The sequence below is a fragment of the Oreochromis aureus genome, linkage group 1 (genome assembly GCF_013358895.1).
Source record: "Oreochromis aureus strain Israel breed Guangdong linkage group 1, ZZ_aureus, whole genome shotgun sequence".
In the NCBI taxonomy this organism is placed as follows: Eukaryota; Metazoa; Chordata; class Actinopteri; order Cichliformes; family Cichlidae; genus Oreochromis; species Oreochromis aureus.
This window is the reverse complement of record NC_052942.1, coordinates 20,206,273-20,231,416: the sequence shown is the minus strand read 5'-3', so window position 1 is coordinate 20,231,416 and position 25,144 is coordinate 20,206,273. Positions and strand designations below refer to the sequence as shown.

At 41.7% G+C, this 25,144-nt stretch overlaps 1 protein-coding gene across 8 annotated transcripts in view; it reads left to right on the top strand.

The window, feature by feature from the left end:
* The window catches only part of tjp1a (tight junction protein 1a), a 111,406-nt gene extending 87,227 nt beyond the window's left edge, over positions 1-24,179 (top strand). For 4 of the 8 annotated variants that reach the window (XM_039610082.1, XM_039610098.1, XM_039610112.1 and 1 more), the window contains 21 exons: positions 894-1,030; positions 1,903-2,008; positions 2,330-2,480; positions 3,796-3,904; positions 4,002-4,221; positions 4,655-4,839; positions 5,212-5,307; positions 8,254-8,336; positions 8,678-8,888; positions 9,472-9,572; positions 9,655-10,005; positions 10,978-11,226; positions 12,446-13,264; positions 13,391-13,473; positions 13,589-13,768; positions 13,930-14,036; positions 14,152-14,411; positions 16,147-16,301; positions 16,387-16,607; positions 18,123-18,266; positions 22,436-24,179. In XM_039610082.1, coding sequence (XP_039466016.1) covers positions 894-1,030; positions 1,903-2,008; positions 2,330-2,480; positions 3,796-3,904; positions 4,002-4,221; positions 4,655-4,839; positions 5,212-5,307; positions 8,254-8,336; positions 8,678-8,888; positions 9,472-9,572; positions 9,655-10,005; positions 10,978-11,226; positions 12,446-13,264; positions 13,391-13,473; positions 13,589-13,768; positions 13,930-14,036; positions 14,152-14,411; positions 16,147-16,301; positions 16,387-16,607; positions 18,123-18,266; positions 22,436-22,530 — 4,063 coding nt within the window. In that variant the 3' untranslated portion in view covers positions 22,531-24,179. The remainder of the gene's footprint in view (positions 1-893; positions 1,031-1,902; positions 2,009-2,329; positions 2,481-3,795; positions 3,905-4,001; positions 4,222-4,654; positions 4,840-5,211; positions 5,308-8,253; positions 8,337-8,677; positions 8,889-9,471; positions 9,573-9,654; positions 10,006-10,977; positions 11,227-12,445; positions 13,265-13,390; positions 13,474-13,588; positions 13,769-13,929; positions 14,037-14,151; positions 14,412-16,146; positions 16,302-16,386; positions 16,608-18,122; positions 18,267-22,435) is intronic. The other 4 variants (XM_039610087.1, XM_039610116.1, XM_039610097.1 and 1 more) reach the window with 4 other exon arrangements.
* Positions 24,180-25,144: the final 965 nt, after the last annotated feature.

Here is a 25,144-nt window from a genome sequence, read left to right as displayed (position 1 = left end):
AGTCATGTGATCAGATTGGAATTCAACCATTGTTTTTAAGCAGCAGGCCTTTCTACCCTCTTGGACATGACTTGCTAGACTTACACACAGACACACAGTTTTCCCTTATTTATTTTACCCAGGTTAAACAGGAACTGAGACTGAAACGTATCCTAACTAAAGAGTTTACACTGGGAGCTTCAGTCGGCTTTCTCTTTGTGCCTGTATGTGTAGTCTATAAAGTGTGAATTTATATCAATCGCCAGGAAAACTAAAACATTTATAAACCTTGCCTGCTCCCATTCACCCATTTTTAGTCAGATTCGTCTTGGAATTTGGTTTGCCACCTACATACTGCATAGACCACACAATGTGAAAAAGGAAGAAAGAAACACACAACTTTGAATCACTAGCAGATGTGCAGGATCTTTTTGACAGAGCCACACATCCTTGTTTTAATTGCTTATTGTCTATTCATTAAATACTTTTGTCCACGTGCCCTTATGACGTAATCTACTGTTCGTGCTATTTCCTTCTAGGTTCATTTAGAGAGTGTGTGTGTGTGTGTGTGTGTGTGTGTGTGTGTGTGTGTGTGTGTGTGTGTGTGTGTGTGTGTGTGTGTGTGTGTGTGTGTGTGTGTGTGTGTGTGTGTGTGTGTGTGTGTGTGTGTGTGTGTGTGTGTGTGTGTCTCTCTCTTCCTGGTAATGTCAGCACAGGATGAAACTACCACCAGTCAACACATAAAGTCATTCTTAAACACACTAGGGGGGGAAAAATGTTACTGTAATTTAAGAAATTCAATAACAAGTCAAAACTGCTGCCTTTAAATTCTCCTGCTTATAGTTTTGATTGTCCATGAGTACTAAATTCCCATTTTCATTATAATTATTTATTTAATTTTTTTTTCATTTCAGCCATCGAAGTCGAGATGAGGATCGCGTATCCAAACCGGGGTCCATGTCCACACCAGTCAAAAACTCTGATGATGTCCTGTCACAGGCCAGCGACCAAGCCAGCTCCAGAGATGACAAACAGTTACCCCCACTGCCTGGTAAAGAAGCCTGACATCTTCATCATCATCACCACTATCATTATCGTTAGCGTTAGTGTGTTCTCTCGTGTTTGTGTCTTTCACCACCTTGTATAGCTCTCTCTGTTGGAACCTTTAACGCAGTGAAGTACAGTTTAAGTCTTAAGGCAACCGGATATTAACTCAAGCTGAAAACAGACTGCTGCCATGGCACATCATATGAAACATGTCAAGTGCCGCCCTTAGCATAAATAGGAAGGGTTGTTCTGCAGTAGATCAACACGAAGGGCACACACAGCATTATATGTCTACTTTGTTAATGCTGTAACTGATTATGTTAAATGTTTTTTTATATATATATATATATATTTAAATGTAATTAAATTATGTATGAATAACCTGTACTTAAACTCTTTCTGTATTTCACCCATTACAATAACCTGTGAATTATGATAGACCATGAGGTGAATGAGCTACTATGTCTAATGTTCTAAGTTTCTTTTACATTTTGAGGATTCAGTGTTACATAGCTTGGGCTGTATATATGTCTTTCATCCTTTCGCCCTCTGCTTTCCTCTCTTTCCCATCACCCCCAACACATCACAGCAGATGGAACCAGGCTCGATGGGCATCTGTCTGAGATTTCTTCCTTCCTGTTAAAAGGGAGGTTTTCCCTTCCTCTGTCGTCACCATGTGGTTGCTCATAGGGGGTCATCCAATTGAACACAACTATTGTTCAACATATTAAAGTAACCGTGACAGTTTGGGCAAAAAAACCCCAAAACAGTAACATGTAATATATAAAACATCAGATGCTTTAATTTTTATGGGTGGTTTCGCTTTATCTCCCACTTGGCCATTTCATTCATATAGTGTGTTTTTGTTTACGCCAGAACCAAAGCCAGTTTATGCACAGCCTGGTCAGCCTGACGTGGACCTGCCTGTCAGCCCATCTGATGCCCCTGTACCCAGTGCTGCACATGATGACAGCATTCTCAGGTAAATATTCTGGATGTGGTGTCTTCCAAATTGAGTGCAGTATATACTCTGTAGATAAAATATTATGAGGGTGTGAGTGCCTTTTGAAAAAAAAAATGTATCAAAAAACAAAAACTGAATAAAGCTTTGTGCCACTTGTTCAAATTGTAGTTCAGATTCAGGCAGAAACTCTGCTTTGGCTCTGTTGTTATAACCTGTTATATTTGCTTGAATAACTGGCTGAGGTTTTTTTGTGTGTGTCTCTTAGAATGATTGTTTTTAAATGCGTGATTTGCTGACCTTTTTACTTAACTCTGTGTGTCCACCTGTGTTTTCCCGCAGACCAAGTATGAAGCTGGTCAAGTTCAAGAAGGGAGAGAGTGTCGGTCTGAGGTTAGCAGGCGGAAACGATGTGGGAATTTTTGTGGCAGGAGTTTTGGAAGACAGCCCCGCAGCCAAGGAGGGGCTGGAAGAGGGAGACCAGATTCTCAGGGTAAGTGTGTTGATAAATTAGGAGAACTCTAGTTTTTTGCTTAAGAAACCTGACGTTTTGTCTATGCACTGTACCAGATTTTGGATGCGAGAACGTGTTGCTGCACTTGACTGGTTCAAAAGAAAAAAAAGATAAAGATCAGACATAGATCTCTTCATTTCATGCCATGTAACTGCCCTGTATGGTCTTGGTATTACGTAGCTTGTAAGATGATTATAAGATATTCTTGTCATTCATGTTTTTGTCCTAACTGTTGCTATTTTTGCCATGTCACATGTTCGAGAGTGAAAAGAACATCTGGTGTTGTTAAAATAGGCGAGCCATAGCGGCTAATACTAACTTAGATAATATGTAGCAAAACTATGTAATCCGTGGCCACAATAGATTTGCTTCTGCACAGAGAGACCTTGGGAATACAGTACAATGTACCCATCAGTCCGTGAGTCATTCTTAGGCCCTGCTTCATGTCAAAACTCCCCTTGTTTCCAATGTGAAGACACAATAGGGGTCGTTCTCGCATTCTGACCTCGGAACAGTCGACTGCCTGTTTCACTGAACACTAGAGTAACATTGTGGATGAGATGATGGAAACCCTCTTGATGTCAGAGTTGGATCTATTCTGACATGTTTATACAGCAGCGAGACACCTGCTGTGAAGCCACACAGTTTAACTTGTAAATTTAGCACAAGCTGGGAGGAATTGAGACTAACATTTAGAAACTGTTTATCTATTAAACCATTATGCTATCTTCTTCTCTTAATGAACAAACAATGTCTTATATTCCTCCCACTCTACGCTGTAGACCTCTTTTGTGCCTGTGTTCTCGCTGCTGTACAAACAGATCTTGGAGACTTCCAGGACATTGTTTTCCATCTTTAGGTGGTTTCCCCTCGGTCATGGTGTGCTAGCTGGAGATAAAGACGTCAAGCCCTTCTGTTTCTGAGAAGAATAAAGGTGTCTTTCTGTGGTTCAGTGACTCAGTCCATGTGTTTCTGGTTCCCCTGCTGCCCCTCAAGCAGAGTCAATAAACAGTAGTTATTGTTTTAAGGGCAGCAGCAGGAGATGAGGGGGTGGCTGCTCGGTTAAAAGGGGAATGCTTTCTTTTCTTCTGTTCCTTTTTATCCCCTAAGAAATCAGATGAGTTGTGGTCAACAAATAAAGTTGCCGAGGCAACTGTGGAGCCAAGTAAACTTAAATCCAGTAGCTTTCAGCAGCTCTTATAAGCGTTTAACAGCCATTATTAAAAATAATATTAGCCTTGAGTTGGCTTGTGCTGTTTGTCCTTCAGTAAGTTCATTTCTTCTGCCTCTGCAGGTGAACAACGTGGACTTTGCTAACATCATCCGGGAAGAGGCTGTGCTTTTTCTGCTCGATCTTCCAAAAGGAGATGACGTTACTATTCTGGCTCAGAAGAAAAAGGATGGTGAGGGGTGACGGCGTTGAGTAACGTTTTGTAGTATAAACATGAAAGATTGTACGTCAAAACTAATCCTCTCTGTTATTATCTGCTTTGGCTTCAGTGTATCGAAGGATAGTGGAATCGGACGTGGGTGACTCCTTCTACATTCGAACGCATTTTGAATATGAAAAAGAGTCACCGTATGGGCTGAGCTTTAACAAGGGAGAGGTTTTCCGTGTGGTAGACACACTCTATAATGGCAAATTAGGCTCCTGGCTCGCTATCCGTATCGGCAAGAACCACCAGGAAGTGGAAAGAGGCATAATCCCCAACAAGAATAGGTAAAAGATGTTTGATGGCATACACATTAGTATCTGTACAGTTTGTTCTGGCATTTGATGAGTGGGCTAACAATGCAGGTAGAGGAAATAAAGCAATATAAATCTGAAGAAGTAATTTTATGATCTACTGTATTTCACACATTTATCACAATTTATGATTAAATTATCATACCAGCCCCTCCACTGATGACCTGGGCCTGCCGACTTGTTCAGCTTAACTCAGATGGTTGGTTAGCTGTACAAACAGGGCTTTTAATGACACAGACAACAGTCACCTTAACTACTAATCCATAAAGACCATCATAACTGGATAACCAGTTAGCATTCAGTGCTCTACTATGTTGTTGCAGTTACAGTGGGAGTATGTTACCGTGACTTTTCTCTCCTGTCAGTGTAAAGTGTGACACTTTTACACCTTTTCTTCCCTGTCCAGAGCCGAGCAGCTATCCAGTGTGCAGTACACCCTTCCTAAAACGCCTGGGGGCGACAGAGCTGACTTCTGGAGGTTCAGAGGGCTGCGGAGTTCCAAGAGGAATTTGCGGAAAAGCAGGGAGGACCTGTCGGCCCAGCCTGTTCAGACCAAGTTCCCTGCCTACGAGAGGGTGGTGCTGAGGGAAGGTAAGAGCACAGAAGCCAAAGGCAGTTACAGCAATAAAATGGGAGGCTTTCATACTTATTATGCTTTCTTCTATACTTTACTGTAGGACTAAGAAATTTTTAGGTTTGTGAGGTAGTGCTAACTAGGATTTGCTTTGTAAACATTGAAAAATACATGTACACAAAACAAAGGTAGGCTTTTGTGTATAAGCAAAGCTTGGATAGTTCGGTGTGTACCAGTTATCTCAGTGCACTAACAGTGTAGCTTCACTTTTCTCCTCCATCCGTGTGGGGTCTTGAATCTGTGTGGTTTTACATCAAAATGCATTGAACACGTCTACAAGAACTGTCATGTAATATTTGTAACACACATGCTATGTTGTTCTGATACAGCTGGGTTCCTGAGGCCTGTGGTTATCTTTGGGCCGATTGCAGACGTGGCCCGAGAGAAACTGGCCAGGGAGGTGCCCGAAGTGTTTGAGCTAGCCAGTAAGTAACAAAGTACCCTCATGTCTAATGTCTCATGTTTCTCTGTCCGTTTTATTGAGACCGTATTCACCCATCACACACGCTAAAGCTGAAAGCTGCTTAAGTCTCAGCATGCAGTTCTCACAGGAATGATTAGTAGCGAGTAGATGTTAAAGTCACTGTTATGTCCTTATTATATATGCGACATCTTTAAAAATCCACACTGCTTATTTATATAAATAAGGTCCTTATTAAGGATATATAAAAATTTTGTTTATGATAACATGTTTTTAGCCCATCTGTGTTTTAATTTAATTGATTTAACATAATGATCAGAAGTTGGGGATTAAAATAGTCGTTATTCACAGGGCACAGTTTGGATTTCTTTACAAAACATTTGCCCAGTGAATTTGTTTTTTACTAGATGACCTCCTCCTCCTATTACTACCTACTTCCTGTTCTTTTAATAGGCCTGTTAGTCAGGTTTGTCAAGCTGTGTTTATTTCCCCTGTCACTCTTTCAGTCTTCCATTTCCTCTGTTTATCTTTCACTCTTTGATACTCCAAGCAGAGCTAAACACTCGTCATCCACCTCCTCTCACTTGTAGAAATTTCGAGCATCCTTTAATGTGCGGTTTTCATTTTAATACTCAGTGTTGAAATTCAATTACCTGAAGTGCAGAGCCGCACATGCACCAGTGTACCCAAACACACATTCAGTAGACACATCCACACAAAGTGTTTCCAGTCGTTGATGTTAATTTGCACAACTCAGTGATGTTTGTGTAACTGTATTTTCTTTTCAGAAACACATCAGCAACAAGGAGGGGAAAGTATGTGACTTGGTGCATCAAGTTTTGTTCCTTTTATTTAATTGAGTGAATGGCAGATAATCTATAAACTAGTGTTTGGTGGCTAGTTCCCTATTCTGTAGATGTTTAAAGAGCTATTGCCTGGTTTATGCATATTAGGGAATAGCACTTTATTTAATTTTCTTTTGTCATCACATTTGGGAGTAACTCTCCTATTATTACATTTCGGTCAGTGACGCACAATCTTGCAAAACTTGACACATGAGACTCGAGACAAAAGAAATATTATATTGTACTGACTCGCAGCTTTGTAGTGCATGTCTCTGTTTAATTAAAACGTGGAGAATCAACTTTTTGCTGTTATAGAGTCTGCACAATTGACGTCTCTGATCCTGTGTGTCATCCTGATAGCTTCTCTTGTCCTAAGTTGCAGAAGAGATTAGCACGTGCTAATGAATGACAAACGGCGTGCTTCCTGCGCACAACAACATTTTTGTTCGAATTAAATCGAGTGCTATTCTCCGTCTAAATGCAGGTTTCATGTTGAATGACAACAGCAAGGCTGCATGACGAGCCGTGCAGTTTAACATGCAGTGGAGACTGAGCTGGTATTTGAAAAAACACATTGACCACCTCAATACTGATAATAATCATAGTAACGATAACCATAACAGTATTGATGATCGTAAAAGGTATGAATGAAGATCAGGATTTACTTGACTAAGAGCACAGACTTATATTTGTACTTTTATGTCTTTCATCACCTACTTTTTGCCCATTAATTACACCACAGTTAATGTTTAAAACTACAAATATGGAGGCTCATGAACACAGAATCAAAGTGGATCTACTATGCTTGTTTCCAGCTACATATTTCTTTTTCTTGGACTCCAAAAAAGTAGCTCTGCATGATTCACAGTTCCTTCTTTATTACATGGCGTGTCTTGGTGGAGCCCCTCAGTTCATCATCAGTCAGAGCTGTGTGCCTGAAATGGCCATGTCCGTGAGAGGATGTCCTCTCTCACTGACATACAGAAACAAGAGTATTAAAAAAGAACTGGATTATTTAGAGCAGTCTTTTTTTTTTCAGGTACAAAGACTCTTGTTGACTATGGGCAAAAAGCAGAATTGGTGTCTTTTAAGTGGAAGTGCCAATTCAGAAAACTGCTCAAGTTTTAAGGTTTATTTTTAGTTCGTTTTCTTTATTATTGGATTCAAGTAAGTGGACGATCGAAAGCAGGAAAATGTAAAATACTGTCATAACTTACTGCTGGTGCAAAGAAGGTTTTCAATACATTTGTGGTTCTTTTGACAGCTAGTGTCAGTGTCTTGTTTCTGTGCATGCGCCCATCGCAGATTTAATAACAGATTTATTAAGTGACTGAAAATGGATAGATGTCTCACTTACTGGCCTTTTTAGAATGGCAGAAAAAGAACTATTGATTTTAGCATTTACTTTTTAACACCGCTGCATATGCTTGAACCTGTGCATGAATGGCTATGTTTATTTGCCCTTTAATAAAACCCTTTTGATAGTTACGGCCAATGATTGCAGAGCTTAGATGCTACTAGATGGGGCCCTATGATGTGTTTGAGTCCTTGCTATCTATTGAGCCTCCTGTGGTGAGATGACTGCCCTCTTCTGAGCCTTTCTATGCATTTCTAGGCAGGAAGCAATTGCTTGTCTTTGTTTAAATTATAAACCTCTCTTCACATCCTTGCTTAAATCCCCTAGGCTTACAATGGCACCTCAGTCTCATTAATCCCAAATGACCCTCCTGCTATTGTATGTGCTTATTTAATGTCAGTGTTCCTCACATAACACGTTTCCTGCACCATGTTTTAAACTGCTATATGCACTTGCACACACACATTTTAACGCTGGATTTCATTCCCTGAACCTCCCCAAAAATCCGTAATGACCGTTGCATGAGTTGGCTGCTGTCCTCATTTTGTGTTTTATTACGTAGCTGTTTGTATAAACGTACACTTGTCCTCTCCTGTGCGAAGATCGTCATTCTGTATTTAACTGCTCTATTTATGGGAGTCGACAACTGCACGCTACAAAGATGTCTAATTGGGCACAGCCTGTGTTTCTTGTTGTCGGTCTCTTTTGTTGACGTGATGCAGTGACTCTGTCCATTTGTCTTCCAAAGAGAGTGAACCCAGGGATGCAGGAACAGACCAGAAGAGCTCTGGCATCATCCGCCTGCACACCATTAAGCAGATCATTGATCGAGTGAGTTGAAATGAAATATACACATGTACTGATTTGAAATTATGGAGGATTATGGATAGAAAATGTCTTTGTGGCCCATTTGTTTTGGTGATTTTTAAAAACATTGAAAGGAAAGCCAATAACATGCGCAGCTCACTGCTGCCATCTGGTGTTCACTCAAGGAAACTATACATCACCCAAAGTAATGTGCTAAGCTCAAGATTGCCTGTATGTGAATAGCGGCAAAGATTACCATGTGGTTCACAAAATTCTACTTTATGGAGACTCGGTCCTTGTTAAATGGCAAATAATCACATTTATAAAGCGTGTTTTTTGTTTTTATTTCTTGTCTGTACCTGAAGGACAAGCATGCAGTGCTGGATATAACCCCGAATGCAGTGGACCGACTGAACTACGCTCAGTGGTATCCAATTGTGGTGTTTCTCAACCCGGACACCAAGCAGGGCATCAAGAACATGAGGACACGGCTCTGCCCCGAGTCTAGGAAGAGCGCGAGAAAGCTTTATGATCGAGCCCTCAAGTTAAGAAAGAACAACCACCACCTCTTCACCAGTGAGTCCAGTGGAAGGAATAAAAGGGTTCATCCACAGGGCGGGAGGGGTGGAGGGTTTAAGTGGGAGATTTCACAGGGAGCAACGACGAATTTCACACAGTTGACAAGTGAGCGCTACAGTGCCGGCTGCTGTCGCAGCAGCGCACTTGTTGTGCCTGACCCTGTTCTGTTAAAGTCCTCACGAGTGTGCCCCCAGGCCTCTTTCTCAGCGTGCAGTCTCCCTGTCAAAGGATGTGCTCTAACCATGTTTGAGGAGCATCTGTTGAAGATAAACCGAGCGGGCCGAGAGAGCATTGCCATCAGCTTCCATTCAGGCTTAAACACACATTCTTTTCATAAATCATCTTTCTTAACATTATCGTGCAACTGTGCCCCTTTTAAAATCAGGATGTTTATCTGGTTATCGATCTGTAACAGCATACATACTGGGTCACCAGTGGAGAAAATGACTGTCATTTAGTTTTTAGTCCAGAGTCATATTGCTCCAGCGTGCAAAACTTAATTTCTAGAAATAAGTGGTACAAATGTTTTTTTTGTTTTATTGTGAGTTTCATGTTTGCCCTTCCCTCTTTCTGCCTTCAGCAACCATTAACTTGAACAACATGAACGATGGTTGGTTTGGAGCACTGAAAGAAATCATCCATCAGCAGCAGAACCAGCTGGTGTGGGTTTCAGAGGGCAAGGTAAGACATGCGCACACATACACAATATTAACGATATTTCTCTTATCTCAGTCCCCTTCTCATTGTATTCTTTATTTCACAGGCTGATGGAGTTGGCGACGATGACCTGGACATCCATGACGACCGCCTTTCCTACCTGTCGGCGCCAGGCAGTGAGTATTCCATGTACAGCACCGACAGCCGCCACACCTCCGATTACGAGGACACGGACACAGAGGGAGGAGCCTACACCGACCAGGAGCTGGATGAAACGCTGAACGATGACGTGGGTCCACCCACGGAGCCTGCCATCACGCGGTCCTCTGAGCCTGTCCGTGAGGACCCGCCTGTCATCCAAGAGCCCCCTGGCTATGTCAGCTACCCGCACACAGTGCAGCCGGACCCCCTGAACCGCATCGACCCGGCTGGTTTCAAGGCACCAGCGCCGCAGCAGGTAGCGTTTCTGAGACCTGTACGTCTCCCCTGTTGTCTGGAGGACGCGGTGTGCGTTAGAAGGGTTTTCTGGAGGCGCTATTGAAGTCACTTTTTTGTATTTGCAGTTAATCTATTAACTGTTATAAAACAATATCAACGGGAAAGTGAAAACTTTTGTGGTCAGGTATTTATCATAATACATATATATATATATATATATATATATATATATATATATACAACTATAAAGAAATATATATCTTTATTTATTATAGTATTTATTTACCTATTTGCCTCTATGTGTGTGTTTGACTGATGTTTGTGGGCGTGTGTTTTTTTTTTTTAATTTTGAAGAGGAGAAGACTTCATATCTTTATTATTACTCTTGCACTCTGTATTACCACAAGCTGTCTTATTAGTGTGACTATTCCTAATGTCACCGAGAGAGGGAAAAAAAGAACCAAAAAAAACCCACTTCTGTCTGTCTAAGTGTCTGTATCAGTATTCACCTATGTGCACTTCCTGCCTTTGTTCTACCTATGATTGGGACTGTGACAATATGACACCAGAAAGTATTATGTGCATGTTGGAAATGCCAGTGTTAATCCAGTGTACCTGTGAAATGTATTTATCACTACTCTATTGGTAGTTGTGATATTACAGTCTAAGCATTTGTCGTCTCATGATGTGTTAATGAACATGAAAAGGGAGAAAACAACTTACTGTATTGTAACCATAGAATTAAACTCGAGTTAGTATCACCTAACCTTGAAAACTTGTCCTGCTGCTAATTCCTAACCCTCATTTGCTATTGGTTGATCTGTAGCTACTGTTAAATGCGGCGGCGAGTGATAGGCTGTTTGTATCAATGTAAACTGTAGGGGTAAACAAAGAGCAGACCACTGTAGGGGGGGCTGAGAAGGTAGAAACACTTGTACTTCACCACAGTGTGTCAGCGCATGTTATTAAACATTTCTGAACCACTTCACAGAAAGCAGAGGCCGCTGCTGTCCCTAGCATCTCCCAGCAGCCTGAGCCCAAGGCTGAGACAATGCCCCCTGCTGTCGACGTTACTGTAAAAACTGTAGGGGCTCTGAGCTCTGAGTCTCCTGCACCTCCCTACAGCCAGTCAAGCCCCATCCCAGAGGCTGGCTCACTTAGGAGGCCCGCACCTGAGGTAGCACCTCAGAGCATCTCGCCAGAACCTCTACAGTCTGGACTGGGCAGTTCAGAACCAAAGGTATCCATCTGATCGTCACTGGATGCTCCGTGACCCGGCCCGGCTCGGCTCGGCTCAGCTCGGTCTGACCTGGCTGAACTTCTGTGCTGCTGCTACTGCTGCCTGTCCTCCTATCTTCCTCTTGCTGCCACGCTTCTCTCTTTCCTTCTGCCCTGCATGTCTGCTGACCACAGTGCTGCCCAGAAGAGACAGATATGTGTGTGTGTGTGTGTGTGGGGTGGGGGTGCAAATGTGTGTGTGCAGATGCTGGTAAACAACAGTGGGCTTGAAGGGTGATGGCTGCGCTGATAGGCCTACATGTAGAAGAGCAGTGGATATCCTGCATCTCTGACTGTTGCTTATTCTTTGCATGGCTGAAGTGCGTTTGCCTCTGTTAACCAATAGCAGCAGATCTCTTTGGGCTGTGTTTATCAGTGCAGACTGAATGGATTGTTTCTTTGTAAAAGTAGCCATTCATTTTCCTGCAGTTTTATCTTCCTCCTGTCCCGCATGTAGCTACGGGGACAAAACATTTGGCCATGATAACCTTTAACAGAAACAGTGTTTAGATGTGGATGGAGAATTAATGGTTACTTCTTAAATATCAGGGTTTTTAAATGTGCTTCTGTAAAAGGAGTATGTGCTTCGGTCCTTAAATACTGTGCGTTTATGTTGTTTTGCGACTGCACCAAGACAGTGGGTGACATTTTTTTCGTTCCCGTTTGTTTACCACAGATCGGCGCGTCATGCCTGAAGCAACCAGAAATTATTTTTATAATTAGTGGAAGGCGTTTTAATAGCGCAGTTTTACGCACTTAATTTTGTAATTTTATTCTAATTCTTTTAGTAAAGGCGAGACAAATGAATCCCATTGTTTTGTTGCATATTTCAAAAACTTTATTCTTTTTTTATTTAAACTCTGTTTAGTTTGGAGTTTCTGTGGTACATTGTGATTTTTTTTTTTTTTTTTTTTTTTTTTTTAAGCTGGAGTTTTTGGCTGTGCTGCAATTTCTGTTAAATCTAATATATTATCTGACTAGTAACCCCTCCCTCTCAGTTTCTCTATTTCAGGTCTTTCCCTTCTCGTTTCGTCTTCTGCAATTCATTTTGCAGATTTGTTTTTTCTTTAGTCTGCGTGTGTCCAGTTTTCCATATCACATAATTCACATCTTTGCAGTATATGTTAGTGGAACCTGTGAGGTTGTTAACCTCCTTTCTTTGTTGTGTATTTCTTCGGTAGATGTTTCAGAAGGATCCGTACAGCACAGACAACATAGGCAGAGGTGGTCACGGCATGAAGCCTGTGACGTACAACCCTCAGCAGGGGTATCACCCCGACGAGCAGCCATACAGAGATTACGATCACCCACCCAGCCGGTATGACGTCAGCAGCAGTGGTGTCGGCGGTGGCTACCAGGAACCAAAGTACCGTAACTATGAGAGCTATGAGAACAGCGTGCCTCACTACGACCAGCAACCGTGGAACCCCTACAACCAGCCGTTCTCCACTGCCAACACCCAGGCCTACGATCCCCGTCCTCCTTATGGTGAGGGCCCCGACTCTCATTACACCCCTCCCCTGCGCTACGACGAGCCGCCACCTCAGCAGGGATTTGACGGACGGCCTCGCTACGGCAAACCGACAGTTTCAGCACCTGTCCGTTACGATGATCTTCCGCCTCCCCCTCAGCCGTCTGAATTGCACTATGACCCAAATTCTCACCTGAGCACATACCCCTCAGCTGCCCGCTCACCAGAACCCGCTGCCCAGCGACCCGCCTATAACCAGGGACCAGCATTGCAGCAGAAAGGTTACAAACCTCAGCAGTACGATCCTGCTCCCGTGAACTCTGAATCCAGCCCCAGCCTTCATAAAGTCGAGACGCCCTCACCTTCACCTGCTGATGTTCCAAAAGCTGCACCTGCAAGAGATGAGCAGCAGGAGGAGGATCCAGCCATGCGGCCTCAGTCAGTACTGACGAGGGTCAAAATGTTTGAGAACAAACGCTCTGTGTCCATGGACCGAGCCAGAGATGCCGGGGATTCATTTGGGAATAAGGTAAACTGGCAGGATACAAGTTTACAATTCTTCAAGTTACTTTCAACTTTTAGGAAATTAGCAGCTTAGAAGAAGAAAACATTTGTTTTATCCCTCTGATAAATTTCATTGCTTCTCCCGCTTCAGGCAGCCGATTTGCCCTTGAAAGCTGGTGGAGTAATCCCTAAAGCAAATTCTCTGAGCAACCTGGATCAAGAGAAGACCTTTAGGTAAGCCTATAGTTGCTGTTCAAAATGTTTCACAGTTTAATTTTGGCTCTGTATTGTAAACTCCTTTTCATCTTCTGCCATGTGTTTTACCTTCTCGACTGTGTTGTTACACCAGCAGAGGGCCAGAGCCTCAGAAGCCTCAGTCCAAGGGATCCGATGACATCGTGCGCTCCAACCATTATGACCCTGATGAGGATGAGGACTACTACAGGAAACAGTTGTCTTACTTTGACAGACTGCAGACTGGCTCCAATAAACCACAACCACAAGCACAGTCCAGCCACAGCTTCCCCAGGTGATTCTCACTTTCCCTATTATTTCCATATTTGTGTAAAACAAGTGAGATTTTTTTTTTTTTCCATTATACACATTTTGGGTATTCAAGTGTCTTTCTTTTCTTTTCCTTAATGTTTTTTATATTTCTATCTAACTTATGCTTTTGATTTTGTGATGTAGGATGGACTCGGTGGAGAAACCAAGCCCACTGGAGAAAAAATATGAACCAGTTCCCCAAGTGACACCAGCTGTGCCACCGGCCACGCTGCCCAAGCCCTCACCTGATGGTAAAATTGACTGTAGTCAGGATTTTTATCTCATATAAGATCGTGATCAAAGGGGAAATACACTTGTGTACTGTACTGTAGAGCTCTTTGACTGATGTGCGTTGCTCTTCCACAGCCAAACCTCCTGCTCGAGAGGACACGGTCCAGACCAACTTTCTTCCTCACAAGAGCTTCCCTGAGAAGTCTCCAGTCAATGGCACCAGTGAACAGCCTCCAAAGACGGTCACTAGCACCGGGGGTTTGCCCACATCCACCTACAACCGCTTTGCGCCCAAGCCCTACACCTCCTCTGCCAAGCCTTTTTCGCGCAAGTTCGACAGTCCTAAATTCAACCACAACCTCCTGTCCAATGACAAGCCTGAGAGTGCTCCCAAGGTAAACCGATTTTGGCCCGAGGTCTCACAGAGTCAAATATATGATGGTGCAAGGGAGGTTGCAAGCTTTAAAATCAATGTGTGTTTGAATCAAAGTCAAATAACCGGATGGCGCTCTTAATGTAACCTCGGCTGTCTGCCTTCGTGTCACATTAAAATCACGAACAGGGTAATGCAGTTTTTAAAACATAAAGAAAAGTCTCCAGTGTTTTTTAAAATCTTTTCAATATATTGACCAACAGGTTTTTCTGAAATGTTGGTGGCATATGCTGACATTACTAAAATGCTTAAATGAATAAAGTGTCTCATTTAAACTAGAGATGGACCGATCCGATATTACGTATCGGTATCGGTCCGATACTGACCTAAATTACTGGATCGGATATCGGTGAAAAATAAAAAATGTACTCCGATCCATTAAATATCAAAAAAAGCATCTCACAAAACTTGCAACACGGCGTAACTCGGCTCATAACCGTAGCACGTTGCAGCAGTATGCCTCATGTGATAGAGCGGCTGTGTGTATTTGTAGCCTCAACCAGCATTTCATCTCTGAGGAAGTGATCCCAGAGAGAAGTAAAGCAAGTGTGTAAGTTCATCTCTGAATGTTTGTAAAGCATTCCCATGTTAAGCTTAACAACCGATATATGGAGCGACTGCCTCTCTCTCTCTCTCTCCCTCACCTTCCTGCCGCTACTTCAATCGTGAAACTGCTTAACGATCAGCTGATCGGCTTTTCTGTCGGGAGTCCGTCTCTCTTCTTTGTTTTTGGCCCACTTCTCACCAGATAGAGGAAACCAGCGGCTCAACAACAGCAGCACGTTTAAGCTTGATAAGCTGTTGTTAGAATTTATTTAATATTACTTTCTACACCAGGATCCTTTTCTACGTAGCTGATGGCTGATAACTGTGCAGGGGCGGATCTAGCAAAGTTTAGCCAGGGGGGCCGACAGGGCATTAACAGGGAAAAGGGGGCACAAAGACATACTTTTCTTTCTTATTCTCATTTAAAATATGTAGCTTTTAATAAATAATTATCTGAATCTTACACCAAAAGTTTTAATCTGATGTAAAATGTATAGAAGTCCATTACTATATATAGTAACTCTTAAGTCTATATACCCTAGTAAGCTATAGTACTTTTTCCTTTGGGAAGGTACCGTCTGTGAATTCTGCAATTCTGTAGAAGAAAGATTTTGAATCTATTTAATTATTCTTGAAAAATAATTTGTTTCTGTGCATTTTTTTCACCCTGCATCAAATTAAAGTTGATTACATCGATTAAGCATCATGAGGTAGAGGGTGGGTGGTTCCCTATTTTTTTTTTTTGCTGGGAGTTTGCAACCCTATTAGTTAGGTTGCTTAATATTTCTGCTAAGTACTCTTTAAAATACCAGAATAGGGAGGATGGAGCAGGTTTAAGTTAGGTTTTAAGTTAGGTAAGGTTTATTAGATTGATCAGTGTTGCTGAACCATGAAATATTTTGGGTGCAGTGTATTTTTTACACACAGGTATAACAGAATAGCTTTAGTGTTGTTGTTTATTTAAACTTGAGTATGAACTTATACAAAATGCAGCAAGATATTAAAAAAAACAGTTTTATTGATTAAAAAACACAATATCGGATTCATATCGGTATCGGCAGATATCCAAATTTATGATATCGGTATCGGTATCGGACATAAAAAAGTGGTATCGTGCCATCTCTAATTTAAACCTCTTGCATCTGTAACAGGGACGGAGCTCGAGTCCGGTAAAGCCTCAGGTACCCCCACAGCCCCAGAACGCAGACCAAGACAGTGGCCTGGACACTTTCACACGCACAACGGACCCCCGATCCAAATACCAGCAGAACAACGTAAACGCCGTGCCCAAGGCCATCCCTGTGAGGTAGGAAGCTATGTCTGAGTAGATTTAAAGGTAAAGGTTTATTATTAAATATAACAGTGTGACACTAAAGGCGTTTGTCTCCCAGCCCCAGTGCCCTAGAGGATGATGAAGATGAAGATGAAGGTCACACTGTGGTGGCAACAGCTCGTGGCATCTTCAACTCTAACGGTGGCGTTCTGAGCTCCATCGAGACAGGTGTCAGCATCATTATCCCACAGGGTGCCATCCCCGACGGCGTGGAGCAAGAGATTTACTTCAAGGTCTGTCGAGACAACAGCATCCTGCCGCCACTCGACAAGGAGAAAGGTAAGATGTTAAAAAAATGGAGGAAGAAAGAAAACAGGGTTTGTTTTTGTTCTTCTGCTGTCCATATGTACGGCCATATATCCATCTTACTGATCAACGCCATAACAAAAGGAGTGATTCTGAGTATCCTCTGAAAGAACAGTCTGTTCTGTCTCTCCCTGATGAGGCTGTTATGAGTCCAGTCCAGTTTGTTATGGAATTGAATGTTAGGGTAGTTTCTTTATTTCCCCCCCGATGATGAAAAAAATGAAGAGGTGAAACTTTCATTCCTCTGGAGTCTATCACAGCTTTTTGAGCTTAAGATGATCCTATTCCACCATGTAATGAAGCTCTAGATCAGTCCTTGTAACACAGTAATTCACTATAACCACACAAATCAATAGATACCTTAGTTTTATTAAATTGCCTCAAGGTCTTCACTCCATTATTTATATGAATCTGGACAGAAATGGATGTAAGCTGTGCAGGTTGACTGGATGGTAGAGGCAGACTTTATATTCTTAGATCAGTGTGACCATTATGTGGAAATATGTGACAGCGTAGAATGGTTCACTTTTAGTGATGCACATTCAGAGAATCTGAAACTGCAGCTGCTTTTAGGTTTACAGTGAGACTTCACTCAGCAGGCAGCTGTTTTTAGTGAACCATTTCTAAACACACTACCTGCTCAGCATCAAACTGCTGGCAGACGGTGACTTGGTGGTGAACGTACAGAAGAATTCAGCAGCTAAGCAGACAGATAATTCCCTCAGGAGCTGGTAGAGAATAATCAGAGCCAAATATTGTAATCAGTTTTGTTTTAAAAAGTAGTGATGCTGGTGCTGTTACAGTAGCGAATGAAGTTGGAATAAAACATGTTATTAGAACTAGTATACTATAAAAACCACCATTTTCTGCCGATGCTACATGTGAAAAAGGAAGACTGCTGAAAATGTCTACAGCTGGTTCTCCTGCTGTCACAAAGATTTTTATCCCTTTGTTGCAGCCATTATGATCCACATTGTTAGAGTCTTACCAATTTATTGGCAGGTTGATATTATTGGTGACTATTTTGTCGATCTGTCAGTATTGGCATTTAGTTAAAAGTAAAGAAGAGACGGGAGAAACCCCCTTCAACCATGTTATGAGTGCTGATTGTGCACAGTTTGTCCACCAGATGGCACTCTGCAGCTTTCCCGTTTGGATCGCCACAAATGCAGCATTCAGCTGATGGGCCAGGATCATTAAAAGACTCTGATTCTGTATTTGATGCTGTTGCTTGGGTGTTGCATTGATTGAATGGATTGAATGGTGGATGAAATACGTAAATGAGCATTTATTAGTTCAGTTTCATCTCAAAACAAAATGATGATTCAATAAATTGTTGTATTATATAGATTGTCATGAAACCCAATCCAAATAATCTCATATGCCTAGAAGTGAAAAGCCAACGAAAGCTTTAGGCTAAAAGGACATTTTATACCCGTGTGGGTTTGTAACAGAATGTTTAACCCTGCTGTGTGTTTGTATTTGCAGGAGAGACTCTGCTCAGCCCTCTGGTGATGTGTGGACCTCACGGCCTAAAGTTCCTGAAGCCTGTGGAGCTACGCTTACCTCACTGTGCGTCAATGACCCCTGATGGTTGGTCTTTTGCTCTAAAATCCTCCGACTCCTCGTCGGGTATGCTGTGCTCTCTCTGTTCTTCCGGGGTCGTTTGGGCTGGCTGTGTGACAAACTGAGGGTTTTGGGGTCACTGTTTTTAATCAGCTTTTACCCCTAGTTTTGATTCTTCTCTTTATCAAACATCCAACTCTCAAAGAGAATCAACCAGATGATGTATGACACGATGTTTGAGAATCAATGTAGGGGGGAAAATCTGCCTTATTTCATAATTCTGGCTTCAAGTCGATTCATTTTCATTATTTTTACTGACTAACCCACAGTCTCTTACACTGTGCCACTGGTTTATTCATTTCACATGCTGAAACTTCAGCATTTCCCTCTTGCTTCCCTTCAATTATCGTAACAACCTGCTCATTTTTTCTTTTCCATTTAACATGCATGCACTGGATTCTTGGCCGTACTATAATTGAACTTCATCAGGTGTAATTACTCTGTAATGCATGCTTCTGTGCTCAGATTCATATTTTTCACATAGCCACCCAATCCTGACCTGAAGAACAAACAGCTTTCACAGATCTTCTAGAAACTGGGACGCTGTCATAAACGATAATTTCTGTCATTATCCTGCATAAAAATCAAAAAGACCACACAGAGACATGTTGCTATGATGTCAGGCTGTAGCTTTCTAAATTTAGCTTTCATTTTTCAAAGTGTTCCTATTTGAAGGCAGCTTTCAGGTGGTGAGAAATTGAGTTTTCATGCTAAGAATTCTTCCAGACTTACTTCAGAGTCCGGTTGTTGAAATGGATCAGGGAAAAGAGAGGAAAGCAGAAGGATGCAAATACACTCACAGCTCTAAATTGGCTGCAGGAGGAGAGGTAGCAGCATCCATCCTACAGACTGTCAGAGTTCAGCACTCTTATCAGTTTATAGCTAGTGTCACTCTGCTACATAGCTCCAATAAATTTGGCTACAATTACAAGTTAAACATATGCAGACTGCAGAGTTAGAGGGCCTGCAGTGTGACGCAGGACTTAGTTTAGTTCAAATATGTCGCTGCAGGTCCTTATCTTTTTGTATTTGAGTTATATAAAGCAGGATATACACTACAGTGTCAAAGTACAAGTAAAACCACAAAGAAGATTATTTCTGAATACAGAATTCTATATTTATACTGTACTGTAGACAAATAAAAACAAACCACTTCAAACTGGTTTTCATTTAATCTATAACGTAACTGAGCAAAGTAACCAAGAAAGACCCAAAGTTCGAACCCAGGTTAAAGCTCTGCATACAAAGAAAAATAAGAGCTGAACACATATGAGGGAAGCAGCTAAATGAGCCTTTTCTTCATACTGTCCTTCCCATATCCCATCTTCAAAAACAGTGGTCATTTTGGCAGTGGTCAGGATTAGCTGTTAATTAGCCTCATTTTAAGGATGAGACATGGAAGGCTGAATGAGATGTCAGCTCACTCTGTTGTCCTGCTGAATTGTGGGCGGATTATCGGGCTGCGTCGTAATCCTCTTATTGTAAAGCAAGGCCACTCTCCAGCCTCCTCCTGTACCCTTCTGTGGTTTTCTTCGCACTTTGCTTTGTGCTTCTCTCTTTTTTCTTTTTCATTTTTTTCACCCATTTGCAAGTCTCTGCTTCTTGTTGCGTCCTCCTTTATCTCTGCTCTGTTTAAATACTTACATTACAGCCAGTGTGATGCAGTTTTGCTCTGTAGGAGAATTTGTTTGTTGTTTCTAATAAAAAGCAGAAGTCTGGCATTATAGTATATTTGAAGGGTTGATCCCATCAGTGACCGGAGAGTGAGATGAAGCTACGATGCTGTACTTTGATAAGTAACTGTTTTCTTTGTAGCTTATGCCCCGTACAAACAAAACAGACCTCCTTTCACACATTTTAGGATACACCTGTAGTGCATTTGTTAATATATGTTTATTAAGGATACAGTGAGGGTGAAATGACTGATTAACAGAAACTTAATCGACTGTTTTGACAGGGTTTTTTTTTGTCATCTGTAAGTAAAATGTCAGATTTCTGCTCTCAGGTGTCATTTTCAGTTGATATTTTCTATTTTATGGAATTTAAAGCTGATTTTTTTTTTAACTGCTTTATCATACAAACACCGCCACAGAATAGCTTCTGACAACTGGATATGAGATTTGTGACTTGCACATTGGAAGAAAGTTGGCGGCTATTCTTGTAAGGTCACATACTGGCATCAAAGGAAGGAGGCGAAAGCCCGGAACTCATAACTCAAATGCAGTTTTTTATTTGAAGTTTTAAAGGTCGGCATTTTGGCTCTCTGCCTTCCGTAGGATCAAATTTTATGTATTGCAATTATCATGAACATCAAGAATTACTTGCAGACAGACTTTATTAGTGTCTAGGCTACAGGCGCTCTGTGAAGCACGTGTGAAAGAACATGGCGATGACTGAAGGACAGAATTGAAAGCTTGTTTTGTGCTTATGTCGAGCACATAAGCAGTCAGCTCGAGTGCAGAGCTGACAAGCGGCCAACGAGTTCATCGAAATGAATGTTTTTGTGTTCTGTTTGGACTAAAAAGGAAAGAAAAATGTTGGTGAGGCGTGTTAACAGCTCTCAGAAAAAAGGCAAACAGGTGTAGACTCTGCACACATAAGCTCTACACCTGAGCCTCAGTCGGTGCTGTTATTCAGAGCACTTTACACACAGCTGCTTGAACTATAGCTCGCACGTCTGTGACAGTAAGCGGCCATGTAAGTGCTGGACTGACCACTGGGAATTAGTTGCATCCCGCTATACCTTCAGAGCCACAGCCTGCCCACAGTAAACAAAACTTTCAATTAAGGCTTTCATCTGAGTTATAAGTGGAGCTTTTAATTTACCCGAGCAGAAGACGTGGTTATCTTCGCTTTAATCTCTTCCCTGGTGCTGAGTCTTTAGATTAAGCCCTCCCCTTCTTTTATACAAAATATGTGATTTTACTCATTTCTGCTTCTTTTGGCTGTAAGACCATCACTGTGGAGATTAATGTGCAGTTTGACACTAGAAAGCTGTTTTCACATCATTGTGGAAAGCTCCACGGTGCTCACCTGAAACCTAATTTCTACTATGTGACATGACAGCTAAACTTGGCACAAAAAGTACGGAAATTCGTGTTTGATCGATTATTTCTTTGTTGTAATGATGCTTCTTGGCATTGAATTTTATACCGTTGGAAAGCCTGTTTATTTTCTCTTGATTAGTGCCACATTTGAAAGGAAAATGTGGGTTGAGCAGCAGAGTTGAGTGTCTGGGTTGCCAGATCTTCTCTGCCGATGCCAAACAGCCTATTCTGTGACCAACACAACCACAACTTGGTGACCAGCATGAGGAGGAGGAGCCAGGCTGTCGTGGCTATTTGTAGTTCTTCCACATTCTGCCGAGGTCCCTGTTTGTTAATTGACAACATGTCTTGTTTCTTCAGACTACAGTAAACGACAACACTGCACCACTCAACTCTGCTGCTCAACCAACAAAAGCATTTTCCTTAGAAACGAGTCAACATTTAAGGGGAAATAAAACGGCTTTCCAACGGTGTAAGAGTTTAACGCCAAGAAGCATCGTTACAACAAAGAAATCATCGACCAAACACAAATTTTCTTACTTTTTTGGGCTAAGTTTAGTTTAGCCAGCAGCAAGTCCACGTATACACCAGGGGATAGAGAGCGATGTCCACCAGTTAGTATTTTCATGTCAGACACAGACTGTCTGACACAGATCTAAAGTGGAGCGTTTCTCTTTTAAAGTACGGCTGTATCAGTGAAGAGGCTGCACACACACTGTGACATGCACTGTGGTCAGTCGTGTATTGATGGACCTCTGCTGAGCTCGCTCTGCCTCCTTTGATTGATTCCTCTTGGCACAGATACGCATGTTTATAATTGCAATTACACTCAGACCTCACGGTGACCAAGGTTTAATTTGCAGTCAACAAGAGGCTGGGGACATTCAATAAAAACACCAAAGAGGTTTTACTAGTCTCTCGCGCTCCTCCGCCTCGGATATGGGCTTTAAACATTCACGTAACGTGGCTCACAAACCATGAATATCATTAACTTGTGCAGGCAGGGCTCTTTTAAAATGAAAGCCCGAGTTCATGACTGTTAAAGAGAGGTTTGGGTGTGAATTTTTACATTTTTTTAAAAAAAGCAGCTAATATCAACCCCCCTGCCCTCCATCTGTCTGTCCTCAGGTGATCCAAAAAGCTGGCAGAACAAGTCTCTCACCGGAGACCCCAACTACCTGGTGGGAGCCAACTGTGTCTCTGTGCTCATTGACCACTTTTAAAGAAGAAGCAGCAGGTATGATGTTACTGAATGTGGAAGAATGGCGGATGAAATGAAGACGATGGAAACGCACGCAAACACACACATATACCACTACACACACACTGACAGACGCACTCCAAGCAAACCAACACACAGCATAATGGAGTATGAAGAAGACCCAGACAGTGCTGGACGAAGGAGAGACACCAATGATCGTTACGAGCTGTTCTTTAAACTCAATTTCAAAGTTTTGATGTAAAATGATGCATGCCCAACGTCACTGACGATTGACACTTATATAGAGAGCAATGTTTAATGTAATTTTTCTTTTTTCTTTTTTTACAAAAGTATAGATGGATGTATGGCTTTTGAGGCAGCATACATGCTTGAAAAATCTGTGTCAATGTATTTATGCTATATATGCCTACAGTATATATAGAAGAATAGAGAAGAAATTGGACTCGAATTCGATCGCCAGTCAACATCTTGTTGTTTTTTCAGTTCAGGGGACTGGATTTTTTGTTTGTTTGTTTGTTTTTTTTTCCCTTCCACATTGAAGGAATCTTACTGAAGGTTTGATACAGTTGGTTTAAAGAGGTGGCAAGACATGAGCTGGACATGAACCCAAGCAGCAGCAACAGCACACTTTTAGAGACGTTCTTCCTACACTTCTCACTTTGTTCTTCCTTTTCTTACCTTTTGTAGCTTCCTCTCTTACTGAGCACCACCTCTCTCCTTCCAGCCTGAGGGAGATCTATGCATGTTCTTTACTCAGGTCCAGTAGCCTCCTCGGTTCCTTCCTCACATCTACTTAATATCTTTCCTTTCTCTGTGCACTCTTTGCACTCACACAAATAAGCAGTGATGCCTTATCTGCAGATTATTCACTTTTCATTAAGAAAAAAAAGTAAGTTATGATAAATTATGGTATAATGTCATTTGTTTTGCCATTTTTTGTGAACCCTCTGTATAAATAAACTTGGGTTTAGCACACGCAGAAACAGTCGATAAAAGATAAAGGTATGCTCTTCTTTTATCTGCTATGCATTGCTTAAAAACAAAAAACCATCAGAGAAGAAGTGGCTGTAAATAAAGCTAGCATATTGCCTTGTTTCTTTTTTGTTGTAAATGAACTTTTTGTATGTCTTTCTTTTTTGTATAAAACTTAGAGAAAACATGTTTTAAAAAAGCAGAAGGAAGTGAAAGTGGTTATCTTTGTATTATGGGCATACCTTCAAGCCTTTGAATTGTAACCTAACAATAATACATCACACCTTTTCTACCGATATGTTGCCGCCGCTATTTTACGGTCTCAAAAAGGTCGTCTTTTTTTTTTTTATTTCTATTTTTATTACTTTGTCCACGTAGGGTTAAGGAAAGTATTTGCGGCTCAGATGCATTTAAAACATCTTCATTTGGAAGGGTGTGCTCTCAAAGTGTCCCTCTCACTGATTTCTGATACTGGATGCTATATTGTGTGCCCTTAAATGTATTTTTGTACTAATAGACAATATATTACGTATGGCACACCAGTACTGTTTTACTTTTAGATATAACACGGCTTTATTGGATATTAGCTCTTCACTTGTGGCTGACTTTTTTTTCTCCTCTGCAACACAATTTTAAGTATACCACTGTATTAATAAATAAAATCATTTTTAAATTAAAGAGTGTGTAAGGATTTTTTATTTTTTTTTACCCTACAGGGTTTTGTATTTCCGCCGCTGCTTTCTGAGTGGAAATGGGCTTCCTCTGAAGGGTGGCTGGGCTCTCCCTTAGGGATGGGGTAAGGAGTTCAGCCATCCAGGAGGGGCTCAGAGTAGAGCTGCTGCTCCTCCACATTGAAAGGAACCAGTTGAGGTGGTTCCTGGGTGAGGGGTTCTGGGCTGCAGAGATTATATCTCTCGGCTGGCCTGGGAATGCCTTGGTGCTCCCCCAGACAAGCTGGAGGAGGTTGCTTGGGAGAGGGAGGTCTGGGCTTCTCTGCTTAGGGCTGCTGCCCCCGGGACCCGGCCCCAGATAAGCGGAAGAAGATGGATGGGTTTTGTATTTATACATAATATGCAGTATAGTGCAAAAGGTTTTAAGAAGCCTCCAATTTCTATATTCTTTTCAGGTAATTAGTCATAACAATGACCTCGAACACACTGCCAATGCAGTAAAAGCATACCTGGATATAAAAACACAAGGTCCATAAGACCCACTGCAACAAGTTTTATGGAAAAATGAATCCAAATGTGAAATTTGTGGTTAAAATTATGGTCAACATATACAGAGGAGTTCAGGAGAGAAGTGCAACACTCAATGTCTACATTGGATTTGTCAGAGGTCAGATTTTGGCCCACCATGCAATTCCATCTGGAACGTGTCTGATTGGCATCATTTTTCAGTATGACAGCGATACCAAACACACTGCCAGTGCAGTAAAAGACAGAAAAACGACACCATGACACTGTCAGTCATGGACTGGCCTCCCCAGAGCCCGGACCTCAACATTATTGAAGCAGTGTGGGATCATTTTAACAGAAAACAGAACAAAAACACAGCCAACATCCAAAGAAGAGCTTTGAGTGTCCTTCATGAAGCCTGACGAGCTATTTCTGAAGACTACTTAAAGAAATGAAAAGAAAGCT